At 48.2% G+C, this 27,585-nt stretch overlaps 2 protein-coding genes across 7 annotated transcripts in view; both read right to left on the bottom strand.

Annotated features, from left to right (window-relative positions):
- The window catches only part of EIF4E2 (eukaryotic translation initiation factor 4E family member 2), a 32,991-nt gene extending 14,380 nt beyond the window's left edge, over nucleotides 1-18,611 (bottom strand). The window contains exons 1-6 of one of the 6 annotated variants that reach the window (XM_059703535.1): nucleotides 18,321-18,578; nucleotides 12,245-12,359; nucleotides 10,576-10,710; nucleotides 3,801-3,905; nucleotides 1,494-1,646; nucleotides 1,261-1,397 (exon numbers count right to left, since the gene is read on the bottom strand). In XM_059703535.1, coding sequence (XP_059559518.1) covers nucleotides 1,261-1,397; nucleotides 1,494-1,646; nucleotides 3,801-3,905; nucleotides 10,576-10,710; nucleotides 12,245-12,359; nucleotides 18,321-18,340 — 665 coding nt within the window. In that variant the 5' untranslated portion in view covers nucleotides 18,341-18,578. Of the gene's footprint in view, nucleotides 1-1,260; nucleotides 1,398-1,493; nucleotides 1,647-3,800; nucleotides 3,906-10,575; nucleotides 10,711-12,244; nucleotides 12,360-18,320 lie in introns of all 6 variants that reach the window. The other 5 variants (XM_059703536.1, XM_059703533.1, XM_059703539.1 and 2 more) reach the window with 5 other exon arrangements.
- A 1,732-nt stretch (nucleotides 18,612-20,343) lies between these two features.
- Nucleotides 20,344-25,975, bottom strand: CHRNG (cholinergic receptor nicotinic gamma subunit). Its single transcript, XM_059702475.1, has 12 exons — nucleotides 25,921-25,975; nucleotides 25,587-25,726; nucleotides 25,352-25,396; nucleotides 25,063-25,172; nucleotides 24,358-24,513; nucleotides 23,211-23,308; nucleotides 22,720-22,920; nucleotides 22,424-22,538; nucleotides 22,114-22,228; nucleotides 21,173-21,389; nucleotides 20,827-20,960; nucleotides 20,344-20,518 (listed from the first exon to the last, which is right to left on the bottom strand). Exons 1-12 carry the CDS (start codon nucleotides 25,973-25,975, stop codon nucleotides 20,345-20,347), a joined length of 1,560 nt encoding a protein of 519 aa, XP_059558458.1. The 3' UTR covers nucleotide 20,344.
- Between the last annotated feature and the right edge of the window lie 1,610 nt (nucleotides 25,976-27,585).

Genomic DNA, 27,585 nt, shown 5'->3' with positions numbered 1-27,585 from the left:
AAAATGTGCTTAGAGAAAAACAATGCTACACAGGACTCCTAAGTCAAGCAACCAGGGCAATGGCCAGCTAGTAACTCCTGGCTGCTTCAATGAGTCATAAGCAGCCATTCGATTATGAACAAACTCCTATGGCAGTGTTCCCAGTTAAAAACTGGCCCTTAGCTAGTTTTAGCTAACTCCACCCACATTATCTGTGACTGCATGGGAAAAAGACTCCCAAAGTGGTCTGTCTGCTGAACACCATCACTGGGCTCATTACGGTCTTTAATAAGAATAACATTATGATGATATCATTTCTAATGATGATGATGATGACAGCAACAATAATACCTGGCCCTATAAGAGCCGTCTCCATCTGAGGACCTTCCATTACCAAGATTCATACCCAACAACCCCGTTAGGTAAAGTTATCATTATCCCCCATTTTACAGACGGGGGAACTGCAGCAGAGTGGCAGAGACTTGCCAAAGGCACACAATGATGCTGGAGTCAAAGGAGAGAACTAACCCTAAAAGTCCCGACTCCTAGTTGGCTAGCTCTCCGTCCAGTTTTGAGAAAATCTAACAGCCACTCCCCACAACTTCATCATAGTAACCTGAACTTATTCCTGACACTCAATCACTGAAGGAGCAACCGTAACCAGTGATTCTGTGAGGATGTCTGGCTCCATTCCCCTAAGTCCTAGGAAGAGGGCAAAGCAAAGCTTATTTCCTGTTGGCATTCATGCTTCTCTTAGATTCTACTCTCACAAACACTCCATCTGCTTCCTCTAGGATTTCAGCTCTACACACAAGGAAATGGGAGTCACATTCCTGATAAGAAGTTAATTTCCCAGGACAAAGAAACAGACTGAAGCTAACAGGTTAAAAAGACATGCAAAAGTAGGGGTTGGAGTGGACAGGGAGGACCTTCTTGTTCAGTGAAATTATCTTTAAAAACAGCAAGAAAAAGGAGAGCACTTTGTCTTTCATTTTAAGACAGTGGTTAGCCAATGAAAGACAACACAGCCCATGGAAATAAAGCAAGCCCAGGCACTGCAACTGGGATTCTGCAGAGGGGCTCTCTCTGATACAGTGAGGTAAGCAGGCAGCCTCACCAGCAAAGAGCTGCTACAAGTGGCCAGAAGCATTAGAGGGGAAGACTGCTCTGTACTTTCTCCACAAGTCAGTCTCCTGTACGACCGTATTCCTCCGGACCCAACTAAGAACCTACTTCTGCTAAGGTTAGGGATATGCACCCCCAAACCCCCCCAACACGTACTTGATGCTGTCGGTGTGGGTTTTGTATTCCATAATGGTGTTGGGAGGTAGATTAAGCACTCGCCGAAGCGTATCCCGGATTCGGGCTGTGGTTGCTTGGTCGCTGGCAGTCTTATTCCATATTGAAATAATGTCCTCCTACAGGAGGAACAGAGGGACTCATCAAAGCAAACCAGAGGCAGTGAGGAGAGCAAAGGCAACACATGAAACCAGACCTGCCCGAAGGAAGCTTACCTGAAACCGGACAGAGACTACAGCCCCACAGATCTCCTCCCCAACCATGAACTGTTCCCCCAACATGGCCAGGATGAGATTCTCCCAGCAACGCGATGCCAAGCCCTTCCGCAGCCGAATAATCCACTTGCCACCATTTTTATTTGCATCATCCTATAAGAAGACAGAAAGCATTAAAGTTAAAATATGGTTTCACAGCTCCTTTTTCTTTTGCATGAACACTAAAAGGTTTTGTCACTTTCCAATTATTCAACTTTATAGGAAAATGGTAGGAAGAGAAGAGACAGAAAACAAAGAAAAACAAGGTGGGGATCCTTATACAAGCCATTACAAAAAGTGTCTGAACATAAGATTTAAAAAGAATTCTGCCCTAGAATTTAAAAAAAAAAAAAAAAGAATTCTGCCCTGGCCAGGTGCTCAGTTGGTTGGAGCATCACCCCGTACACCAAAAGATTGCAGGTTCAATTCCCAGTCAGGACACATACCTAGGTTATAGGTTTGATCCCTGGTTGGGGCACGCACAGGAGGCAACCAATCAATGTTACTTTTTCTTTTCTTTCTTTCTTTTTTTTTTTTTTAATATATTTTATTGATTTTTTACAGAGAGGAAGGGAGAGAGACAGAGAGTTAGAAACATCGATGAGCGGGAAACATCGATCAGCTGCCTCCTGCACATCTCCTACTGGGGATATGCCCGCAACCCAGGTACATGCCCTTGACTGGAATCGAACCTGGGACCTTTTAGTCTGCAGGCCGACGCTCTATCCACTGAGCCAAACCGGTTTCGGCAATGTTACTTTTTCACATCGATGTTTCTCTCTCTCCCGCCCTTCCTCTCTAAAATCAATAAACATATTCTCAGGTGAGGATTAATAAAAAAAAAGAAAAATCCTTTTTTGAAACTACTTTAGTAATCAAAATAAAATGTCAGATCTTAAACACAGGTCATGCCTCACTTTGTTAAGAGTTTACCAGGTGTCCTCATGTCCCAAATACACAAATAGGAACCCACAGTCTCTCCCAGACCCAGTCTAGTTGAGGAGACAGACAAGAACATTAATTACAGCAGGATAGTCTGTTGAGAGCTGCTGTATCAGAGGTATGCACAGTAAGTTAAAGAATGAGACCTCCAAAAAGATTTAAAAAAAAAAGAAAAGAATGAGACCTCCAGAAAATACTCAAGAAGAGGGAAAATTTAAGCTGGGTCTTGAGGGACATAGGAGTCAGCCAGGTAGAGCAGGTGAAGAGGCTGAAGGCACTGGGAAGAGCATGAATCTGCGCAGACTTGAGTGTGAGATGGGGAGAGTCAAAGGAAGGTCCAGCAGCACCAAAGGGAAGATGTGGAGATGATGGGAGATGAGGCCTGAAAGGTAAGCTAGCTGCAAGATCATGTGAGCAACGGAGAGCTGCATAACATTTGTAATTTTGTGGGTGGGTGGGTGGGTGGGTGGGAGGGAAGGTGTGATCATATTTGTCTTCTGGAAAAATGCCATGGTATCAGAATAAAAAATGGATTTCAGCAAAGCAAAGAGATCAGCTCTGGGTCTCCAATTAGTGCCTGTAAGCTTATTTTTTACCCACTTTAATCATAAGTATATTATGGTAATATACTACACACACAGCCAATTCTAAGGGAATAAGGAAAAAAAAACAGCCCAGCCATTGTGGCCCAGTTGTTGAGCGTCGACCTATGAACCAGGAGGTCATGGTTTGATTCCCAGTTGGGGCACATGCCTGGGTTGCAGGCTTGATTCCCAGTGTGGGGTATGCAGGAGGCAGCCGATCAATGATTCTCTCATCGTAGATATTTCTATCTTTCTCCCTCTTCCTTCCTCTCTGAAATCAATAAAAATATATACTTAAAAAATTTTAAGATCAACTGAAGGACTTGTATACACGTATATAAGCCAAACCAATGGACATGGACAACAGGGGGATGGGAGCGTGAGTGTGCGGGGGGGTGGGGGGGGAGGTTGGGGGTTAATGGGGGGGGTGAGGACACATTTGTAATACCTTAATTAAAAAAAAAGGTTTTTTTAAATGAAATCTATCCTTTAATGTTGTTACATACCATTTTAGTGATGAAACAATCTTTCAAAACCACCCAGCACCAACCCACCCAGACAAGCAATGGCACTAGTGTCTTTTCCTGGAGGTCCCCAGCTCTTAAGGATGTATCAAACAGTAATGCAGTTTTGAAAGAAGGCTTTAAAGTACTTTTTAACCTTGGCAGGGCTAGCCTCCCCGTCTCCCCCCATCCTCCTCTCCAAAAAAACCCCTCAATTTGCTGAGGCCCTTAGTCCTCACCTCCCACATGGGTTTAATTCCTTCTTTGAAGAGATGGAAGTCACTGTGGCCTGTCAGGTCCCCAGGACGTACCATGTGGCTGTAAAACCTCCAGAATTGCTCCACCTGTGAAGAGAGGGCCCCAGAGTACAGAAGGTGTGACTTTTCTTTTTCTTTGACTGAATGCAAGACTTATCTAAGAGAAAAGCATAAACAGGGAAGACACTCTGTTACAGGCTATACTTTGGAAGGATACATTTTCATTTGGAGGACTGTGTGGGAGGAAAGGCATGTTAGATGAAAGCATATGGTATAGCTGGATAAAAGAAAAATGTAATATTGTTGATAGAAGAAAAACACTAAGGCCTCAGCCAGGAACCTTGGCTGGTGAAGGCACATCAGTCAACATGCATCCTCCTGCAGAGGCCACAGGATAACCACGACATGCTGTGAGGAGGACCTTGTTTTACATAATGGAAACCCTTTAGTTCTAAGGTATATTAAGTGCCACATAACCTCAGTCTGAATGCATTTTTTAGAACCAAATATCCTCTTTTTAAAAAAAAGATTTTTTTTTTAATTAATTTCAGAGAGGAAGGGAGAAAGAGAAAGAAAAACGTCAATGATGAGAGAGAATTATGGATCAGCTGCCTCCTGCACGCCCCACACTGGGGATCAAGCCCGCAACCCGGGCATGTGCCCTGACCAGGAATCGAACCATGACGTCCTGGTTCACAGGTTGATGCTCGACCACTGGGCCACGCCAGCCGGCCCTAAACACCCTCTTGATCAGAGACTGTTTACTCAAATACAGCATTAGCTACAGTGAAATACATTTTAGTTCTATTTAGTTACTGAGCACAGTGATAAAATCAACCACATGCACTATGCTGTATCATGGTGCCTTTCTTAGGCCAGGACAGTCCAAAACCAAGCAGGACTTAGCCTCTAATACTTAGGGTTTAAGTCCCTCTTCCATCTATATATATATATATATATATATATATATATATATATATATATATATATATATATTTCAATTACAGTTTACATTCAATATTATCTTGTATTAGTTTAAGGTATACAGCATAGTGATTAGATAATCACATAATTTACCAAGTATTCTCCCAATATTTCCTGTACCCACCTGGCACCTTACACAGTTATTGCAATATTATTAACTATATTCCCTATGCCGTATTTTACATTGCCATGACTATTTTGTAACTACCAATTAGTACCTCTTAATCCCTTCAACTTTTTCACCCAATCCCCCAACCCCTTGCTCCTCTGACAACCTTCAGTCTGTTCTCTTTAAGTCCCTCTTCTTACTAGAACATCTATGTTTCTCTTTGCCTCTCCTTCAAAGTCCTGTTAGAAAAGCAGGCACCCTTCTCTAGCGATTGCAGACTTATTTATACTCATCATGCTAGTCCTTCCTGTTCCTCTCAGTGGTGCCTTACATTACTTCCCTACCTGTCTGTCTCACAGAGGACACCTACAAAGTACTGGCCAGTGAAGAGGCACACTTTAGGAGGAAAGAGAAGATGTAGAATAGTCTGGAGAGAAACACTTGGTATTTGCCAACACACTGCCCAGGAGGCTCTAAACAGACACACAGCAAGACATCAGAATTGTGTAGCTGAAAATGGATACTGAGTACACAGAGATTCAGGTCATATTTCTAGATCTGGTTAGAAACTAAGAGACCTTACACTGTGTGCAACAGCTGTCCCTTCAGTCCTCTAAGAACAGGAACATAGGCAGTGTCTCATGTTACAAAGAAGTCAGGAATGAGTGCCATTTGTAGGACTTTTGTGCAGTCTCTCATTTCAGCAACTGCTATGCTTAACTGTATAAGGGATAGTAAATGGTCAAATGTATACAATGAGCAATTATCTTTTCAACCTGAACACAGTGGGAAGAAATAAAGTACACCAAGTAGAAACTGTGGCTCACTGTAAATTAGGAATTAGAGAGGGGCTGTGGGGTAGAAAGGTACACAAACCACCCCCAATTCCTCAATCAAGCATTGCTTCATTAATGGTTTGGCCTTCTCCAATCTTATAGCCAGACTATACAATTGTACAGTCACAATCTTTTTTTTTTTTAAATAAATCTTTATTGTTCATATTATTACAGATGTTCCTCTTTCCCCCCCCCCCATAGCTCCCCTCTACCTGGTTCCCACCCCACCCATGCCCTTATCCCCCGCCACTGTCCTCATCCATAGGTGTAAGATTTTTGTCCAATCTCTTCCCGGACCCTTCACACCCTCTTTCCCCCGAGAATTGTCAGTCCACTCCCTTTCCATGCCCCTGCTTCTATTATATTCACCAGTTTATTCTGTTCATCAGATTTTTTAATTGACTTTTTAGATTCACTTGTTGATAGATATGTATTTGTAGTCACTTTGTTGTTCATAATTTTTATCTTTACCTTTTTCTTCTTCTTCCTCTTCTTAAAGAATACGCTTCAGCATTTCATATAATCCTGGCTTGGTGGTGATGAACTCCTTTAGCTTTTTCTTGTCTGTGAAGCTCTTTATCTGAACTTCAATTCTAAATGACAGCTTTGCTGGGTAGAGTAATCTTGGTTGTAGGTTCTTGCTATTCATCACTTTGAATATTTCTTGCCACTCCCTTCTGGCCTGCAGTTTCTGTTGAGAAATCAGCTGACAGTCGTATGGGTACTCCCTTGTAGGTAACTGTCTTTCTCTTGCTGCTTTTAGGATTCTCTCTTTGTCTTTTGCTCTTGGCATTTTAATTATGATGTGTCTTGGTGTGGTCCTCTTTGGATTCCTCTTGTTTGGGGTTCTCTGTGCTTCCTGGACTTGTAAGTCTATTTATTTCACCAGGTAGGGGAAGTTTTCTGTCATTATTTCTTCAAATAGGTTTTCAATATCTTGCTCTCTCTCTTCTTCTGGCACCCCCATAATTCGGATGTTGGTACATTTGAAGTTGTCCCAGAGGATCCTTACGCTATCTTCATATTTTTGGATTCTTTTTTCTTTTTGCTTTTCTGGATGGGTGTTTTTTGCTTCCTCATATTTCAAATCTTTGATTTGATTCTTGGGATCCTCTAGTCTACTATTGAATTTCTGTATATTAGTCTTTATTTCAGACAGTGTATGCTTAATTTCTGACTGTTCCTTTTCCATTTTCTCGGCATTCTCATTAAGATCCTTGAAAGTCTCACTAAGTTCCTCAGAGGTTTCTAGAAGTTTCTTGAGTCACCTTATAACTGTGGTTTTGAACTCTATATCCAGTAGTTTGCTTTCCTCCATTTCTTTCATTTTTGACATGTTTCTTTGTTTCCGCATTTTGGCTGCTTCCCTGTGTTGATAGAGTAGCTTTGTGTGGTAGGTGTCCTATAGGGCCCAGAGGCTCAGCCTCCCCAGTCACCTGAGGTAGACACTCTTGGTGCACTCCTTTGTGGGCTGGGTGCACAGTCTTGTTGTAGTTAAGCCTTGATTGCTGTTGGTATCACTGGGAGGAATTGACCTCTAGGTTCCTCTAGGTGAGGAACCGCTATGTCTATAGTGGAAGAACTGCTGTGCTGGAGACACCCTTATGGGGCAGGACTTGCTTCAGTGGGGCTTTGGTGCTCACTGAGTCTGCCTCTTGAGTGTGTCACTTATGGATGTGAGGAGTTGAAATCTGGTATATGACCACTGAGCACACTGGCTCCTGGATCTCCAAGGAGGTGCAAAGAGGCCACCCAGCAGTAGCTACAGCGAGATCTGCAGATTTCTCCTCTTTGTTTGGGGTTTGAAAGTTTTGGAGCTCTCTGACCCAGCTGCAGTTTGTTAGGTTAGGCTGTGAAAGGACAGGACATTCATATGCAAAAGCCTCTGCGCAGAGCTTGGGTGGGGTTGTAAATTGGGTGGAGCGGGGTCTCAGGGAATCACCAGGGCGGAGCAAACAGCGATGGCTGCCAGTCACACGTCTTCGTGCCTCTGGGTCTCTGTGTCCCGTGCCCCCACGAAGTAACAATGATCCCTGCGAGCACCTCTGCAAGAAAGCCACCCTCGCTTTCTGACCTGATGCCAGACAGTCCAGTTTCTCCCCTTAGGAGTCTGGGTCCCCAGAGTCTCACCGGAAACTGGAGTTCAGAGCAGTCGGGAGCTTGTATCTCCCTTCTAATTGAAAAAAAACAGTGTACCCAGTTGCCAGGCGTGTTTCGCACGCCTCTGTACCTCTGCTCTTGGCGCCTCCGCACCTCCTACCCAGTCTCAATGAGCTTTTTTCTTTCCTTCTAGTTGTAGAACTTCCACTCAGCCAGCTTTCCCGTGGTTCTGGATGATAACCGTTTTGTCTTTTAGTTGTAGTTTTGGTGTGGTTGTGGGAGGCAGCACGTACAGGTGTATACCTTATGCCGCCTTCTTGGTTCTCTACAATCTAGTCACAATCTTATATCTAAACCATGAGAAATGAAGTAGACAGCTCAAGAAATAGTATTAAACTTTAAAAGACGTTTTTCCTTCTCTTTAGGCAATTTTGATTTCTGAAACTCTTCATTGAAACAAAAAAATAAAAGAAGTGTTCAGACTCAGAATATGAGGTGCAGAAAAGACCTCAGAACTACCTTACTTTACTCATTTTATAGTGGAGAAAATGGCTTCAGAACTTGCCCCAGCCCACAGAGTCAAGCACCAGATAAATGAGCCTTGCCACTCCCAAGTCCAATGCTCTTCCCATTTTAAAACACTGCCTTCTTAGTCACCTGATTTCAAGAACTTTTACTAGTTAAATACTAGGATTAAAGACAAATGGGAAATACTGCTTTGGATTTAATAAGATTTCACAATGCAATTATTTCTCTGTGAGGATTTAATATTGTGAGGCTTTTCTTAATGCCTCGAATTACATGACAGCTGACTTCAAACACTGTCACACATCCAGTGAGTACTAAAGAAGCATGAACCCCAAATGATGCTCATGACCAACTCTATTCAACTTAACATATATGTGAAAAGAGGAAACAAAACCCTCCTTTCACAAGCTGGATAACTCCACATATGCTTTCTTTAAGAGGGAAACAAAAGTGCTACATATATTTGTAAATACTACAAAATAACTGAACAGAATCCTGAATGAAAACTTACTCCCCAGTTCAGTGTCTTCTCTGATCCTTCAAATGCTCAACCAGATGTTCATAAATAAAGGCTGCTATTTTACCTGTAAGGTCATTCCATTCCCATATAGCAGGTAATAAAAACTTATGTGATAGATTCAGAAATGACAGGACTACAATTAGGACCCCTGAACAACATGGGTTTGAACTGCCCGGGTCATGTGAAAAAACAATGTGAATGGACATTCCTTGTGCTTCCCAACAGCACTTCTGTCTCCCTGTATTAGAATTCCTAGCTATGTCTTATTTCCCTAATGGCAAAGGAATTAATTCATTTTAGAACCCTACTAATCCCTTAAATTCATTCAACAAACATTTCTTGAACCAAATATGCATCGGTGCACAAGCTATTTTTAATATTTCAAAAGAGCCTAAATTTACCAGTGTTAAGGGAGCATATATCAATTCAGTATAGTAATGGGATGACCTAATTACCAGTTATATGTGTAGTATATCTGATCAATAATAGATGGATCAATAAATGTAGCTTGTCTAGTACGACGCAAACATTTAAAAAACTGGAGCCTCATGTCATGCATTCTGGTATATTGGAAAGGTGAAAGAATATGGGCTTTGGAATGGGGCTTTTATAACCTGCCAAACCTGAGTTTCAACACTGGTTCCTCCACTTAGTCAAGTAAATTACAACTGACTTGACTTTAGATCAGATACTTAACCCAAGTTTCACTTTTCTCATTTGTAAAATATGGATAACATCACTGACCTCAAAAGGCTATCATAAGGATCAAAGGAAGTTACATAAAGTTGCTATTACTGTGTCTTTCCTCCTTATTACTTTACTGTAACATTTACTGCCTATTAAAGTTTCCTTTTCCAGTGTCTGCATTTTAAACAGGGCAGATACCCCAATAATTTCAAGAAAATAACAAACCCCGCATTTGACTCTGCCCAGAGATAGAATGTATAGCATATAGGAAGTACATAGTCTGTGTTGAACAAGAGAGCTTCTTAGGGAACACAAACCAGCTACCTATGAGGGTGATAAGACAGTGCCTGAGCTCCCTGTTCTGACAACATCCACAAAAACATTAGAGACTTCCTTTTCTTTCTGAAGACAGGAATAATATGCTATTTTATACATAATCACAAACAAATCCAAAACCCTAATGAAAGGTTCTTAAGTACAAAGGAAACTTTTGAACTTTACTCTTGACTTAACCATCAAGCTTCTTGAGAATAGATACATGTACTATAAAATTTTCGCCCTGGCTGGCATGGCTCAGTTGGTTGGAGCATTCTCCCATGCACCAAAGGGTCTTGGGTCTGATTCCTGGTGAGGGTGTGTATGGGAGGCAGCCAATTGATGTTTCTCTCCCCCTCTCCCTTCCTCTCTAAAATAAATTTTTTAAAAATTATATCTCCACCCACCCCTGGACACTTTGCACACAGTAAGGACTCACTAAATATTTACTTAAATAAACCTGTATTTTTATATTGTCCCTTTCTGATCAATTCCACAATTACACACTAATTACCTATGGATATCTAATGAGAAACCTAAGAATGAACAAATCTGACCTCAGAGACTCAGGTCAGCTGACTAAGGAAACCAGAATCCTAGAAGTTACCAGGAGGATAAATAAACATGATGATACAAATACAGGCATGAATTTACTACTGAGGCTCACTAAGTACTCACAGAAGCAAAGGTGCCAATCTGTTTGATATTCTGTTCATAGCTCTGTGAGCTGGTGGGTCGGCCGGGGGTTCTCCTGGAGTACCAGAAAGTGTAGTTGTACTGCAAGGGATGCTCTGCTGGTCCCGGGACAACAGCCTGTATATTAAAGGTGTGTTAGTCCTGGCCATTTATCACATGCTCTAAGACTGAGAAAACATTTTATAGCATCACCCCTTACTACCTCCCCAATTTAAAAGGATGCATGCTTGCCCTAGCTGGTTTGGCTCAGTGGCTAGAGTGTTGGCCTGGGGACTGAAGGGTCATGGGTTTGATTCTCGGTCAGGGTACATGCCTAGGTTGTGGGCTTGGTCCCCAGTGGGGGGTGTGCAGAACTTGCCCCAGCCCACAGAGTCAAGCACCAGATAAATGAGCCTTGCCAGGAGGCAGCCAATCGATGATTCTCTCTCATTGATGTTTTTATCTCTCTCCCTCTCTATTCCTGTATGAACTCAATAAAAATATTTTTTTAAAAATTAAAAAAAAAGATACATGCTCAATTACCTGCAATGTGCTCAAGATTCTGCTTACCCAGTAAATTTCTATAGTAGTTAATGGATTATAAGTTCCTGTAACATTTTACCTATGTTCTTATAGCTTTTGTAACTTTCTACTTCATAAGTATTTATGTTTGTATATTATCTCTACATATTCCCAGGTCCAGCACCACTTCCTCTAGGACACTATCACTTATTGGCTAGTGACCTAGGACAAGTTGTTTAACCTGTTTGTGCCTCAGCTACTCAGCTGAAAAATGGGTAATCATCATCTCATATGGGTGTTGAAAGGATAAAATAATTTAATAGATGTAAAGTGCTTAGCACAGTGCTTGACACATAAGAAGTACTCAACAGCCCGGCCAGCATGGCTCAGTGGTTGAGCGTCGACCTATGAACCAAGATCAGGGTTCGAGTCCCAGTCAGGGCACATGCCTGGGTTGCGGGCTTGATTCCCACTGTGTCAGCTGACTAAGGAAACCAGAAACCAGAATCCAGGAGACAGCCAATCAATGATTCTCTCACTGATGTTTCCATCTCTTCCTCTCCCTTCCCTCTGTCTGAAATCAATAAAAACATATTTTAAAAAGTACTCGATAAATGTCAGCTACTATTATTATATCCACTATTAAATGTTAGCTCCTTGATCCATAGTTTCATTGACCTTTGTGTCCTCTTAGCCCTGAAATGCTTATATTTGGAGGGTACTCAATATTGCAGAATAAAGCAATTAATGATTGCTTTTCAATAAAGAAGTTGATCCACCTATTTCTATTCTCTAAATTTTCTCTTTTCCAAGACATTTTAGTTTAGACTATTACTGACTAAAGAGTCTAAAATTTCAAGGGATGTACAGGATTTTAAATACTCAGCAGCGGATTATGAAGCAAATAATGCCTTGTTAACGGCAGGGTTATTCTCCCCTACCTCAGGCTAGCAGAATGCTGGAAAGCAAGGTGGCATTTCAAGGTCCTGTGGTAAGGGAACAGTTCTGAGTCCCAAAATGAACTCCAATGATTCAATAATTTTTTCTTAAGAACAAAATCAGGTATTACAAAATAGTGTACAATTGTTAACCTGGTATCTTCCAGATAAACAGATTCCATGAGATAACCAAGTTTCTAGTCCCAACTCACCTTCCTCTTGCTGCTGCTCTGACTTTTGTCCCGTTCCATTTTTTCCTTCTCACCATCTTTCTGTGTGCTGTTTTCTTCATTCTGATCATGGTCACCACTGTCATCATCTTTCAATCTAAGTAGAAAGGCAAAACAATGTTATCCCATGACTGAACTGATTCTTGCTTACCCAACAAAGCCACCAGGTCAAATGAACTACCATGGAAAAAGCCCAAAGTCACTCAAAATACTAGCAATGAGATGAGAGAAGGGCAAGGAAATGTAGAATGTCAATTAGGAAGATTAAACAAAAATGAAGTGCCCATTAGCTAATGTGTGAATTCCAGAAAGCATCATCTTCCAGTTTCATAACAGGCTGCACAAAGAAGCAAGAGGTAAACAGTTTAAGGAACTGTTTTCTTGACCAAAAATAAAGAGTTAATAATCAGAAGAGTTTCTGGATTAAGTAACTGCTTTGGCATTTCGAATGATGTTTTAAAATTTACCTATCCTGTCTATGCCCGTTTTGCTTTGTGTTTGGAGCATCGGACCTCGGACTGAAGGGTCAAGGGTTCAATACCTTGTGTTGAAGACTCGATTCCTTGGCCTCCTGGGAGATGCGTGCAGGAGGCAACCAATCGATGTGTCTCTCCCCCTCTCTCTTAAAAAATCAATGGAAAAAATATCCTCAGGTGAGGATTAACAAAACAAAAACAATCAAAAAACTTACCTACCTATTCTTCCTGTTCTGACCATCTCTCCTATCCTTCCCAACTGCTACTGCTTTAGTCCAGGCCCTCTTCTTATATCTCAATTATTACAATAAATTCCTAAATGGTTTCCCAACACAAATTATATCCTCCCTCTATCCATCCTCCACATAGCCATCAGCATGATCTTTCTAAATGCAAACAGTCCATTTAATTTCCATGCTTAAAACACTCAACTGTCCCTTGCCCTTTGCTGCCCACCCTGAAGGATAAAGTACAATGAAATGCAAGACCCTTTAAAATCTGACTTCTGCCTGCTAGCACCGCCCCCCCCCCCCAAAGCATCTATATTCCCACATCTGTGCTCTTTGCAAGTACTCCCCCTCAGCCTGAAGTGCCATTCCTCCCACATCTGTTTTTCCTACTAGATGGAGGGATCCCTTAGAACAGTGTCTTATTAATCTTTGAATATCCAGCACCAAGGGAAGGAAGATGCTGAATAAATGATAAGTGAAAAAAAAATATGACTGAAAGAAGAAATAAATGACTTCATGCCTACAAGTATGATTAAATATACTTTAGGAGCTACCATTTTAAGAGCAGTGAAACTACCCTAACGCTTTCAGGTCCAGCTAATGTTCACTGGATTCAGACAAAAAAATAAACAGAAAGTGAGTTCACAAAGATAATTAGAATGCTGTTTAGTCTGGAGCTGGACCACTTACTTATCATGGATCTTCTCTGAATTCACCTTTCTGTCCCTAATGACTATCTAGTCAAATGGAATTAGGTAACTCTCACGAAAGGTACTAGAAATGCTCAAATTATAACTCAGATATTACCCTACACAGACACAAAAACCTTTTGTAAAGCACCCCTTTTATTTCTGCCCATGAATCTTTCACTGCCTAGCACATAAAAAGCATTCATTAAATATTAGAATTCATGAGCTAGCCATGTGTTGGGGTCCCTGCTTTGCCCAGTTCACAGTCCTAGTTGTAGAATATACTCAGGTGGCCATGCACTGTACCATAAATGTCCCCATCCCCATCCTGGACAAGACATGACTATGAAGGGCACCTGACCAACGGGCAGTCTAGCCTGACCAATAACCCATGCCTCAGGGCCTTGCTCAAAATTATGAGCAGATTCCTTTCTCAGCTTTTCATACAAAAGATGAACGATCACAGAGTCAGAGCTGGGGCAGGCATATAGGTCCCACACAAGAAAAGCCACAAAAAAATAAAGACAATGAGCAAAGGCAGAGAAAGCCAGTTAGTAAAAGGGAATGGAGCAGAGGAGCTGAGAGAGTAGAGATTGGCTTTGATTGTAATGCTATCATTCCACTGGCTTCGTTTGGCCTTCCTGGACTTCTGGGAAACCATTATCTGTGCTAGGATACCCTTCCCCTTATGAAATTTGAGTTGGTTTGGTTTCCTTTCCGAAAGGAGCCTGTATAGCACACAAGTCCCACAACATTTACCGAGTACCTATTGTTGGTATCAGACACTAAAGAGTTTCTGTCCCCAAGGACCTGACTGAGGACACACACACATACTCAGGTCTCAGCATGGTACAAAGGACCCTCCTCTACCTACATGTGCCAATATCATCTCCTGCCAATATCAAACTCCCTTCACTGTAGTAGTGATCAACCTATTTGCAGTTCCCTGACCTCACCCGTTATGCTCATTATGTGGTCTCTTCTTGGAGAACCCTCTTCCCCTACCTACACTGTCCCTCAGGACTAAGAGTGAGGACCACTTTCTCTTGGAAATCTTTCCTAATCTCTCCTGAGGCTGAGCCTAGGCACCCCTCTTCTGGACTTCCCCTAATAACTGTTTGTACTTGTCCCAGCTATATTGTCATGGCCAGTTTTTTGTCTCCTGATTAAGAACATGGGTTTTTCTATTGCTTAGGCCCAAGACAGTTCCTAACTCTCTTCCTTAGGGCAGACTCCAGGAACTCAAACCATTTCCCTCCCTTCTCAGTTTCCAAACCTCCACGCTATCCTCTGGATTCCCTATCCTCTGGGTTCCCGTGCCTTAAGTCTTGGTTGAAGAGGGACACAGTCACCCAGCATCTCTCATTTTGCTATTCCAAGCAAAGCATGTAAGTCCCTTTCTTTGTAGCGGTTTTGCTGCTAATCACTACTAGAAAACAGAAAAATAACAACAAAATAATTGTGTCGAGATAAAACAACACTACTGAGATCCCTGAACCATACTTTCTGACTCCCTTCTAAGACACTCATTGGAAACCCTATTGGACCTTCATCCTGTGTAGTTATCTCCTGAGGGTGGAGCTAACCTACACTTAAGGCAAGTTATTTGCATCCTATCTTCTAGAGGTTACTCTTCCTAGTGTGAAGCTAGATTTGAGCCAAAATATAATCCAAACAGAAAAGTCAGTGCTCCCTAGACTCAGGCGGGCAATTAGTATGTCTGAAGCTGTCGAGACCGAGCTGCATCTAAGTAGCTCACCAAGCTCTTGCTCAGACATGTCCTCACACTTTCTGACTAGAGAGATTCCTTGTGGGTAAGGACTTGGTCTAATTAATTTTTATATGTATAGCATCCGAAAAGAGACATGATTAGCGAATGGATGTCTAAAATAAAAACAATACAAGTCAGAATACGATGAATGCCAAATAAGTAGTTTCAGACAATAGTTAAGAATGGGCCAAAAGCTAACAAAGACTGAGGGACAAAATCAAGTTTGGCATCTAGATCTGAAAACCAAGTTATCACAGTTGGGACTGCAGTACAGTGAAAGCATCTTAGGGTTTTGCATATGAATTGGATCAATGGCAATGGTAGCTAATGACTTGATAGATGTGTGTGTGTGGGGGGGGGGGGGGGGGGATTATAGTCTTCAATTACATTCCTAGAAGTGGAGCCCACACAGTAAAGGAGGCTCCAATTCTTCACTGATCTGAGCCCATCAGATTAGACTACAGTACTCAACTCCAGGCACTGGATCTTTAGGATTCTGGCAAATTGAACCAAGTCCTTAGGAACCACTGGTGAAGAGTGCAGAAGCCGAGTATGTAAGGTCTAAAAACTGTAATTTTTGTAAAAAACAAGAACAAAAACAACTAAAACAAAACTAGGGGTAGGAGTGCTGTTTTCAATTGCTAATTTCAAATGAAAGAAAGCTTTGGTTTTTTCCTTTGTAGCTAGAAGACAGACGTTAAAATATTCTGGGTCAGTGTAAGGAATAGTTAATAATTAGAACAAATTGAAAATGACCCAGGTTAATTTTTGTCAAGAGGTGCTTGAACCAAGGTTAAAGAAATCTGGGTTTGAAAGCCATCATATGGCTTTTCCTGTTGTTGTGTGCAAGTTACTTAACCTCAAAGCACCTCATTTTCTTTATCTGTAGAAGGAGGTAACAAGATCCCCTTTACAGGGTTGTTAGGAGTAGAAATATTATATGAAAAGTATCTAGCAAGCTGCCCTGAGAAGCCATTATTAACATTCTTTAATTAACTTACTGCAGACCTCCAATGGGTAGGACCATGCCAAATGATCCTTAAAGTATCTAAGGATAAACTTTTGATTTGTTCAATTCAGTGGAGGAAGGGGTACAGGATTGGCAGACAGCTCCACTGAGGCAGCTCTTAGATCTGGCAGGTGTGGCAGGGTTTATGATAGCGAAGGGGTTAGTATAGGGATGGATTCAGCTAAGCAGCTGGCTGCAGAAGTGCTCTGCCAAAGACTACTAGAAGAGTCCTCTCCTGCCTGGCCACGGTGACAGAGTGGTTGAGCATCGACCCATGAACCAGATTCCTCGTCAGGGTATCTGCCCAGGTTGCAGGCTTGATCCCTGATCGTGCAGGAGGCAGTCAATCAGTGATTCTCTCTTGTCATTGATGTTTCTCTCTCTCTTCCTCTCTGAAATCAATAAAAATCCTATATAATATCCTATATAATAAAAGGCTAATATGCAAATCGACCAAACAGTGGAACAACCTGTCACTATGGTGTGCACTGACCACCAGGGGGCAAACCTTCAACATAGGGGCTGCCCCCTGGTGGTCAGTGCACTCCCACAGGGAGATTACAGCTCAGCCAGAAGCCAGGCTCCGCTGGACTTCTGCGGAGCCTTTCCCGCCTCTGTGCAGTCGGACATTTCCCCCCCCCCACCCCCCCACTCCAGGGCTCCGGGGCTGTGAGAGGGCCTGGGCTGAGGGACCCTTCTCCCCCCGCCCCCCACATGAATTTCGTGCATGGGGCCTCTAGCATTTTATAAAATGAGTCCTCTCCCCACAACCAAGAAATGTTTTTGAGGAGCTGTCTGGAGTGCTGGAATCCATGACCTCTGAATATGCACATCAGCACTCATTGTACTGGGGGGGGAAAAACAACTCCCCATCAGCAGCGGCAGGTCACAATCTAAACTAATAGTAATTTCACTTTGCATTATATATCACCATGTAGCAATTTACAAAACACCCTTATGCAGAGCTGAATCTGATTTGACCCTTCTAACACCCCTGTGCGGCAGCAGGGCACTGAAGTGGCTTGGGTAACCCTGGCTCAGAGACTGGGAAACTTTCTTGCTGTCAAAGTAACTGGTAGCTGGTGGGTCTGGGGCTGGAAATCTAGGTCTTCGGGAGAGCATCGGATTCACTAGACTACTTAAAGGAGAGCTAAGAACAAAATCTCCCTAAAGGTACAATCGCTGCCGGGAAATACGGAAAATTACTTTGCATTTCCTTTCTGCATCTCCAGTTTGTGGCTGGAACTAGGAATCCGACGGGGTACAAACAGAAGTCCGGGAGGGGCCGGGGCAAATACACCCGCTGGGCAAGAAACCGAGAGTGTGGGGAGGGGAAAGGAGGGGGAGGAGAAAGGAAGCAGGAAGGAGTCCCAGGAAGGCGACGAGAACTCCGTTTAACTGAGCAGCCACGGCGCCGAGCGCAGCAGCCACGTTACCTCAGCGCATCAGCACAACTCGAGGCACGGGCTGTGACCTTCCCACTGTGCAGAGGAGAAGCCGACTCGGGAGAGGCGACCTGCCCAGGCCAGAGGAGGAAAGCTGGATCCGGAAATTCAGAGCAGCCGGCTGAGGAAGCACCCCTACCCCTCCACGCCGCTGGCAACCCGCACCCGCCGGGGCGCGGCGTCCGAAAACCTCCTTCCGGGAGGCACAACCACCCCCCTCCCGTCCCCAGCGCCTCGCCCCCGGTCCGGACTGCCTTGGGGTCCCCGGAACCCTTGCACCCCGCCTTCCCACCGGCCGCCTGGGCGGGCTCCACCCGCAGCCCGCGCCCGGGAGGGAGCCCGGCGCCGTGGAGCGGGCGCCGCCGCCAGGCACGGCGGGGACGGGTGCGGGGAACGGTTAGGGGAAGGGGCCCCGGGAGGCGGCCGCACGCCACTCACGCGTCGAACTTGTTGTTCATCCTCTCGCTGTCGCCACTGCCTCACGGAGTGACTTCCGCTCCGCCCGGTCCCTCTGCCTAGGGCCCGGCCACTTCCGGTTACGCGGGGAGCCGCGGAACGTAGGCTCGCGGGCCCGGTGGGGGGCGGATATCCCGGGACGCCAGCCCAGGGCGGCTGCGCGGACGTGCTCGGGCTCGGGGACGGCACCGGCTGCGGAGGTCTGACGGGTCCCTGGCGGCCGCCCGCCCCGTGGCTCCGAGGAATCGCTCCCCGCCCAAGGCGGCGCGCGCTGACCCCTCCCGAGGCTCCGGGAGGGAGATCGCGCCGCAGCGCGACGGCGCGGGCTCTGCACTCGGTTGGGCACAGATCCCGACCCCACCCCCAGAGCGGGCTGAACAATCCCGCACTCAACCTTCCCTTTTCCCTCTTTGTTACCGGCGATGCTATAGTACCCGCCTCTTCAGGTTGCCGTGTGGATTGAACACGATAATCAATTCAGGCGCTAGGCAAAGTGACCCTAAATAAGTGGCAGTTATTGTTAACCATTGCTTACTGGCGCCAGGAGCTACAGAGCTCACCTCCGCCCCTGAAGCCCTGGAGCTGTCAGTGAAGTTGGGAGACTCATCCCAGGTGACGAGTCTAGCAGCCAGGCTTACAGGGACCGGAGCTGGTTCCACCATTATCAGATTGCCTCCTGGATTTAGTCTCTGCTCCAAACACAGCGGGTGCACACACGCACACACTGGAGTAAAGGAAACGAGCCTGCTGGTGATTGAGCCCCAAAGCCAGCAACCCTGTAGTTGGGAGAGGGGGTTATTTCCGGGATCCTCTTCCCACCCCCAACAATGTTGCGTTGTCAGGGCTTTATGTGGCACTTACACATTTTTTAATCACCTTCACCCGCACCTTTGATCCTGTAATGATCCTAAACTCATACCTGAGCCCACAGTTAGAGGTGAGGCAACAGAGGCTCAGGAAGCACAAATGACTTGCTTAAGTGTACCCTCTTATCACCGACAGAACTCTCGCCCCATCTGTACTCTCAAAGCGTGGCCTTGCCTCTCCCAGGAAGATGTCAGCTAGTCCTCTTGTTTCCTAAGTGGGGTCAAGGGAGGCTGGTCAGGGTCTCCTCCCTGAAGGCAGAGCCCAGCAATTCCCTGTTACCTCCCAGCCTCCCTACCTAGCTCTTCCTTAACCATTTTTGTGGGACCAGTGCAAATTCCCTGCCCTTTGAGAAGAGAAGCGGGGAGGGGTCTGTTTTCCAGGCTGTGGGATCTTTCTCAGTGTCTAAGATTGGGTCAGAGTTGGGAATGCTGGACTCCAAACCATAAAGCAACCAGTGTTCTGGGAAGCCACTCTTACTCGGCTCCAATTTGCCCATCTGAAACATTAGGGATATAGTGACTTGCTTTTTCATGATGCTGTGAGGAGCTCTTAACAATGGGAAAAGATAATAAAACTCATGAAATATGTTGTGATCAATGGCAAAAAAAATGCATAGGAATAGAAAAATCACTGGTGCAGATGAGTACTGGGTGCAGTAAGGCAGCGGAAGAAGATGGCAGCTGGGGTGAGCTGCCATCTTCTTTTGAGAGATCACTGGCTTCCATTCTTCACATTTCTCTTGACTTCCCTCTTTCAAGAGCTTGTAGGGAACTCATCAAAAGAAAGGGAGGCCCAGGCTTGGAGAGATAGGACCTTACTTAGTTGGGGGCATCATGCAAAATGGAGTCGTTAGGACTTCAAAAATTCTGAGAGTTCTAATAATAAATAAATAAATAAATAAATAAATAAATAAATAAATAAATAAAATTCTGAGAGTTGATTAGCTTTGCCACTGGCCCCCCACAGCACACCCTGCCCACAGCCCATCCTCAACCACTCCAAGACTCCAGCTCTGTCTCTTTATTTTTCCAGCTTTTCTCAGGGCTGTTTGGCTTCCACGGCCCTGAAGGATGCTTCCATGACCTCAGCAGAAGGACACAGCTGGTAATTGTCTGAATGGTTAACAGCAATTGGTTGACTCAGTCAGGCGAGGGCAGGTAGGGGTGAGGGTCTCCAGGGAATGGCAGGGCGGGCACCCGGTTGTAGTGCGCCACGAGGAAGATGCCGGCAGTGCCACAGACAAAGAGGGAGAGCATGGCCAGGAAGCAGACACGGTCCAGCACACGGCCCACTAAGAACCACTCCTCGTTCCCCTGAGGGTGGAGGCAGAGTGTGGGATGACCAGTGGGGGCACAAAGCCTGCTCTGGATCCTGAACCGTCCTTGGCCTTCCAGCAGGCCTCCATTCTCCATTTCCTTGGGCCCTTCTAACCTACTTCCAAGTTTCCACCTGGCTTCTTCCATGGTCCCCTCGCCCTGATGTCCCCCCTCCTCCCCAATCCCAACTCTACGTTTTCCATCCCATTGCCCTACCATGGTCACCCCATTCATCCTGCCCCCATGTCAGGTCCCAGCCCCTCACCAGGTACTCACAGCAACCTCCCACTCCCAGACTGGCTTACACTGTCAAAGTGATTCCGCTGGTGTTGTGCACGGACAATGAAATTGCAGGCTTCCACACAGGCCTGGATGGCTGGGGCCGCCTGCTTCAGGCTGCCACACAACACCTGGCTCTGCCCTGGCTCTGGGCCTTTCTCTGATGAGATGAGAGGGTCAGGTTTGTAAGTAGAATGGAGGAAAAACAGGCAGAGAAGGTGGCCTCTCCTTAGGGACCCCAGCCCCGCCCTGCCCCATCGGTACACTCGCCCAGCACGCATCTGCAGTGCCTGGTGCTTTGGCCAGCAGACAGCCTCCCATGGCTGGAGTCCATGGGGAGGACTGTGCCCAGAGTCACATCCTCTGCCTCACCTAGTTTCTCCAGCGCCGCCCTCACCAGCCCATTGCGCCACCGCTGCCGGAAGAGGAGTTCACTGCGAGGCAGGCAGAGGGCCGCCTCCTCCCCACCTGAGGTTGACCACCCTGAGGAGGAGCCATTCTGGAGCCTGGACTGGGCATCCTGCACCGCCGCTGTGGCCAGCGGGCGCACGTGCATCCGCAGCAGCTGGGGCAAGAGCCGCAGGAACACCTGCAAGCGGCGGGGAGGGGGGGGGGGATTTTCTGGGTGTTAGCGTGGCAGCCACGTTGGGCTTTGCAGCAGAAAATGCAGGTTGGCACAAAGGGCTCATGCTGCTGGAGGCCAGGAGGCAGCACATGAGGGGCAGTGGCTTGGCCCTGATACAGCTCGGCTCTTCTGTCCTGGGCATTTTGAGGACGGGTCCCCGCACTCTTGTGCACATCAGAATCGCCAGGGCACTTGTCCCAAACACAGGTTCCTGGGCCCCACCCCTACTATTCTGGCCCAGGATGTGGCAGGGGCCCTGGGAATCTGCATTTGTGACAAGGGCCCCAGCTGATGGCTGCGGGTGGGCTGCAGGTCACACAAGCTCTGGAGCCAGATTGCCTGGTCAGAATCCTGTCTCCTCCACTGTCTACCTGTGTGACCTTAGGTAAGTACTTAACCTCTCTGTGCCTCATTTCCTCATCTGGAAAATGGAGATGATACTAATACCCACTGCACAGAGGTTTTACCAGAGTTAAGTCAGTATGTGTAATATGCCTGCCACTAGGTAAGCACTCGATAGTCAATATTGTTATTAACTCACTTGGGCACGTGCTTCCAAATACACACAGACCAGATTTGCTGCTGAATATGGCACGTGAGGAACATGCACAGGGACAGGGGTGCCAAGGAAGGTGCGTGTCAGTGGACGGAGCAGGAAGGTGCTGGAAGGGGCAGGGAGGGACCTTGCCTTTCGGACCCCTCGGGCCATGGAGTGTGTGTGGGGGGACCGCAAGGACACGTTGAGCACGACCACAGCATTCACAACAATGAGGATGGTCACCACCAGGAGGAAGGTCAGGTACCTGCCGGGATGGGGTGGGGTGGGCAGGAGGCGGGGCTGGCCCTTCAGCACTACATACCCAGATGCCAACCCCACCCATAGCGGCTGTCCCCCCAGATCCCTTTGGTGAGGGGCTGGCATTGGGAGGGTGGCAGGAGGGCCGTGCCCAAGAAGGGAGGGGGAGGAGGTGGGCGGCAGGCGGGAGGACCAGCCTTACTTGCTGATGAGTGGCACTGCCTGGGAGGTCTCCGGCACCTTCTTAGCCACGAGGAAGAGGAAGACAGTCTGGGCCAGGAGCACGTTGATGGCAACGGTACACTTCTGGCCACCCGCTGCGGGTGACCAAGAGGCTCTCAGAGCAGGTCTCTGTCCCCCTGCTGTGGGGCACTCCCCCCGCCCCACAAGGAGCGCACTGCCCTAGTCCTGGGTCGTGGTGCCACTCTTTGCCCTGCCAGCTGTCCCCTCTGGCCCGGGCCAATGCCCCCCCCCCCTGCCCCCAAAGGCTCCAGGTACCCTTGGCAGGAAGGAAGTAGATGAGGATGGCGACGGAGGAGATGAGTACACAGGGTGCGATGATGTTGATGACATAGAAGAGGGGCTTGCGCTGGATGAGCAGGTAGAAGACCACCTTCTGGTGGCCTGCCTCCTCTGCCGGGGCCCCAGCATCCAGGAACATCTTGGCCGGCCGATGCCGGATGGCCCACTCTCCGTTCTCTGTGGGTGGCGGGCCGGGTGGGCACAGCCATGGGCTGGGCGGACCCCTGCAGCCCTCTCGTGCCCGTAGAATTGCCATCAAGGGGCAGAAACAGTGAGGGAAATCGGACACTTAATCCCCCTCCCTCCAAAATGGGAGTCATTATCATGAGGAAAATCAGAACTTTGTAGGCCTTTAAAAACCCATTTTATGGTTCGGTTAGTTTCATCTTGAGCTGCATGGGAGGGACTTGATCCTGGCCCAGCCTTATCCCCACAGCCAGGTCCAGCAAGGGCCCTGGTGGAGTCACCTGTGAAGGCCTCGGGGTCGATGAAAATCCACTCGATGGTCTGACCATCTTCCTGGCTCAGCTGCAAATTGATCTCATTGGTGCTGTAGGTCTGGGACCTGGGGGGCGGGGAGGGAGGCAAGGCGAAGCTGGGTGTGTACAGACCCAGCTGTGAGGTATACGGTATAGTCATCTGTGGGCAGTTTTGCCTCAAAAAGTGCAGCCAGCCCTGGCTGGTGTGGCTCAGTTGGTTGGAGCGTCATCTCATATACGGAAAAGTTGTGTGTTCGATTCCTGATTGGAGTACATACCTGGGTTGCGGGTTCGATCCCTGATCTGGGCACATACAGAAGGCAACTGATCAATGTCCTCTCTCTCATCAGTGCTTCCCCCCCTCCCGCCTTCCCTCTCTCGCTCCCTCCCTTCCTCTCTAAAGGTCAATAAGCATATCCTCCGGTGAGGATAAAAAAGAAAAAGTGCAGTCAATAATCTCTGAGTTCTCCACAAAACCCTGGCAACAGGATGAGGGGCCCTGGGGCTCTTTGGGGCCCGGGAGAAACCTGAGTTGAAGGGACAGGAGGCTGCGGCTTAGTGTGGTCACCTGGTGTCCAAGGGCCCTGGGTTACTGTGTTCTGCTCCTCCACGGCCTCCCGCGCAGAAGTTGCCAAAGGGCAGAACAGAGAAAACCCCGTCCATACCTGTCTGGTCTGTTTCCTGAGGAGGGTCTCCCTGCAGGGTCTCCCAGTGGAAAGACTGCTCCTCTAAACTACAGGAGACCGTCCCCCAGACCCCCTCCCGCATGTACAGATGAGAAAATTGAGGCAGCCCCACCTCTCCCCTGGGCTGTTGGGCGTAATGGTCTTGCAGGTGGCGGCACATGTGTGGGCATCATGTATGTTGTAGCATGTGTATGCCTTCTGACCCACCCATGCCAGATATTCATTTCTCCCCTTGGGGCACAAGAGGGGAAACTGAGGCAGTGAAGGAGGATGAACGAGGGGCCTGGGGCTTAGGAGGGAAGGACACAGGTGTCTGGATCTTAATGTGCACAGAGCCCCAGAGAGATGGAGCCAGACCCCAGGCCAGAAGCCTCATGTCCCCGACCTGGCCAGGGCCCCTCTTAGGGCAGCTCCCTAAGGCCCCCCCTCGCCCCAATAAATGGCCTCACTGGAAGATGAGGGAGCAGTTCTGCCAGTCGAAGGGAAAGTAGGTGACAGAGACGGGGCAGGAGGAGCGGAAGATGGCAGGCGGCAGCCAGTAGACGCAGCCATCAGGCGACACGAGCACGTTGCAGTAGAGGGCCACCTCGAACACGCCGTCCACGCTGTGGGCAGGTCAGGCCACGAGGCTACTGAGACCCGCACCCGGCGCCATCCCTCTGCCTGGGACACCAACCCCTCCTGGGGGCCACGCCCTGCCTGGTCCCCACCTGGCCACAGGAACCACCACCTTCCCTAGCACCTCCCTGCCACCCCCACCCACCCAGGCTCCCCAGGCCCCCCATCCCATCACTGCCACTTCTCCCGCTCTCTTCCGAAGTGGTCATGATAGCCACTAACATCTGTTCATCTCCTGCAAAGAGCCAGGATTGAGTACAGCGCTTTTCCCGTCTGGTTGGCGCTCGACAGCTTCCATAGGAGCCGTCCTTGTCCCCACCTTAGAGGGGAGGGAGTGGCCCAGCAGTGATGGAGCCAGTTCTGCAAGCAGCTCTGGCTGGACTGGGCTCCCGCACCCGCTCTGCCTGGTGGTCTGTGCCTCTGCAGGCCCCTAGTCTGCATCCTCTGTCACCTCTTTCTTCCCAGACCCCCCTTGTCCTGCTAGGCCGGTTCTTGTGTCCTTTGTCCCCCAACCCTAGCCCACGTCCCCTCCTCACTTGTTCTCCAGCACGACATCTGGCCGCCACACCATGGTGGACGGCACCCTCAGCACCCACAGGCCTTCGTAGTCCTGCGGGTCCCAGCGAAGGCGATAGTCGCACCACTGCTGCAGGGAGAGGGGGGTTTGCCAGGCCCTGCTATCTGTTGTGCCACACCCCCAGGAACAGGAGCCCAGCCCAGCGGGCACAGAAGAGGCAGGGAGGGGAGGAGGGCAGCTCTGAGGGCCTTGGGGCCCCATAGTGGGGGGCCCTGTGAGAGGAAAGAGGGTGAGAGGTGATCTCTTACCATCTCTATCCAGACATTGGTGGTGAGGGCCTCCTCTCGCTCATTCTGGGGGTACAGACCGAGATATAAGCCCCCAACAATTGTCCTCCCCAGATACTTGTCCCTACAGGCCATTGTTGGGTCCCCCAAGGACCCCAGCCTCTTGGGCAGTCTCCATGGGAGTGTTCTAGCACCTTCCTCTCCCTAGCAGGTCCCTGGTCCCTCCTCCCTGTCACCCTACAAGCCCGTGACTCACCAGGGAGATGAGGTTGGTGAGGGTGAGCTTCAGGCTCACGTTGACCACGTCCGTATCCCGCTCAGCAGGCCGCAGGTGGGGGTTGTAGCTGTGCATCAGGTCGGCCAGCAGACGCTCCTCCTGGTTCCGGCCCTGGGCTCCTGAAACAGACAGCGGTAAGCCTGGGCGCAGGAACTTCGGGGCAGAAAGAGGGGAAGGCCATGAGAGGATGTGACATGGAAAGGCAGAGAGCTGGGTTGGGGGCAGGCGCCAATAGCCCTCCAGTCCCTCTGTCTCCTGAGGCCTTGGTCCCCTGCTCCGGTCTTCCCCAGGCCCCAAGCCCCTGTGTCCACACCCAGGCAGATAGCCAGCAGCGGAAGGAGGAACAGCTGCCCCTGACCCCCGTGCATGGTGTCACAGCTCTCCGAGGGGACAGGAGTGGGACGGCAGCTCCCAGGTCTGAGGCCAAGAGATGCAGACTCTGGTCTCATGTAACAGCCCACACTCCCACCCCAGTCAGCCTGGCCAGGCTGGCCCAGCCCCACAGCTGTCTGACCACAGCACTGTCAGCTGTTCTAGGATGGACAAAATGCCAGGCTCGGGTTACCTGGGCTGGGGAGGGGACAGAGGGGCCCGTTGGTCCCAACAGAGATGGTCCAGCCTCCATCCCCCCTCAGGCTCAGTTGTCCCAGATTCGTGTCCAGCGGGGGAGCTGAGGATGCAGCCAGGGCCTCGTGGGTGTGGGAGAGAAGGCAGAGTGCTTAGGAAGAGTCCCTGCTCCTGCTCCCTCCAGCATGTCAGGATTTGGGGAAGTGTGGAGACTTTTGGTTAGGCATGTTTTGTACCCGACTTTCTCTATGACATGGCTGAGGACCCCAAACCTCTCCCACCAGCCTGACATCTTAATGGATCACTCCACTGGGCCAAGACGCCAGAAGGCACAACCTACAAGAAAGATGCATGATGTGCCCCAGGCTCTGACACCTTAACACAAATCAGGGTGTCAGGTCAGGATCCTTCCTGTCTCTGAGGCACGGGTCCCAGCCTGGTAAGCTTTGTAGGAAGGAGGGCTGAGAAAGATCTGAAACTTGGGGCTCTTGTGAACAGTACAGCCCTTCAATAGGGGCTCCTCAGTATTTATTAAATCATCTGTAGACTTATGGTAGGCACAGCTCTAGGCTTGGGGGACTCGGGATACATGGGAGCTGCTCGCAGAAGCTCACAGTCCATGGGACAAGAAGTTGTGCCCCCTGAGAGTCGGATAAGGGAACCTAGAAGGGCTGGAAAAGAAGCTCCATCCACTTCATGGTTTGTGGTCACGGGAAGGGTGGGGCGAAGCTGATCTGGAAGCCGATGGCTGTAACACAGGCTCAGGCCACCTGTCTTCTGACCATCTATTCCAAGCAGACAGGTCAGCGTGTCCCAGTTCATGGGCAAGGCAGAAAATTCAGTTTCCCATTCATGCCACCCACCCTTCAGCACCTTAGAGGGCAGGGTGGCAGATGCCTCTGAGGTCTGGAGGAAAGCACCATTTGAGAACATGTCCCCACCCCACAAATGAATGATGTCTGTGGCTTTTCTTTTTTAAAAAATATTTTTTATTGGTTTCAGAGAGCAAGGGAGAGGGAGAGATAGAAACATCAATGATGAGAGAGAACCATCGATTGGCTGCCCCATTCTGGGGCTTGAGCCCACAACCCAGGCATGTGCCCTTGACTGGAATTGAACCCAGGACCTTTCAGGCCGCAGGCCGGCGCTCTATCCACTGAGCCAAACCAGGTAGGGCAGTCTGTGGCTTTTCAATGTGTGTCAGTAAACCGGAAGTCATCTGACATGCCCTGTCCTTGGCGATCCAAGTGAGAGGCTGGCTCAGATCCCAGCCCCTGTAGCAGGGCCACGGCTCCTCCTGCCCTCACAAGGACTTGGAGGAGGGGAGGCGGTAGTGGTGGCAGCTGCCTCCCTGGACACCTGCTTGTTCTGTGTTATGTGGGTGGCTCGGCTGCCCTCCTGGCATTCAGTC

Source organism: Myotis daubentonii, chromosome 7 (genome assembly GCF_963259705.1).
Source record: "Myotis daubentonii chromosome 7, mMyoDau2.1, whole genome shotgun sequence".
Lineage (NCBI taxonomy): Eukaryota > Metazoa > Chordata > Mammalia > Chiroptera > Vespertilionidae > Myotis > Myotis daubentonii.
This window is presented reverse-complemented; position numbering and strand designations above follow the sequence as displayed.

Bases quoted from the DNA above. Each gene is read 5' to 3' on its own strand.
- CHRNG (XM_059702475.1), bottom strand. From the start codon at position 25,975: ATGCACGGGGGTCAGGGGCAGCTGTTCCTCCTTCCGCTGCTGGCTATC. The intron at 25,727-25,920 runs GTGTGGACACAG...TGTCTGTTTCAG, and splicing joins GCTGCTGGCTATCTGCCTGG to GAGCCCAGGGCCGGAACCAG. The intron at 22,921-23,210 runs GTGACTCCACCA...CGCCACCCACAG, and splicing joins CGACCCCGAGGCCTTCACAG to AGAACGGAGAGTGGGCCATC.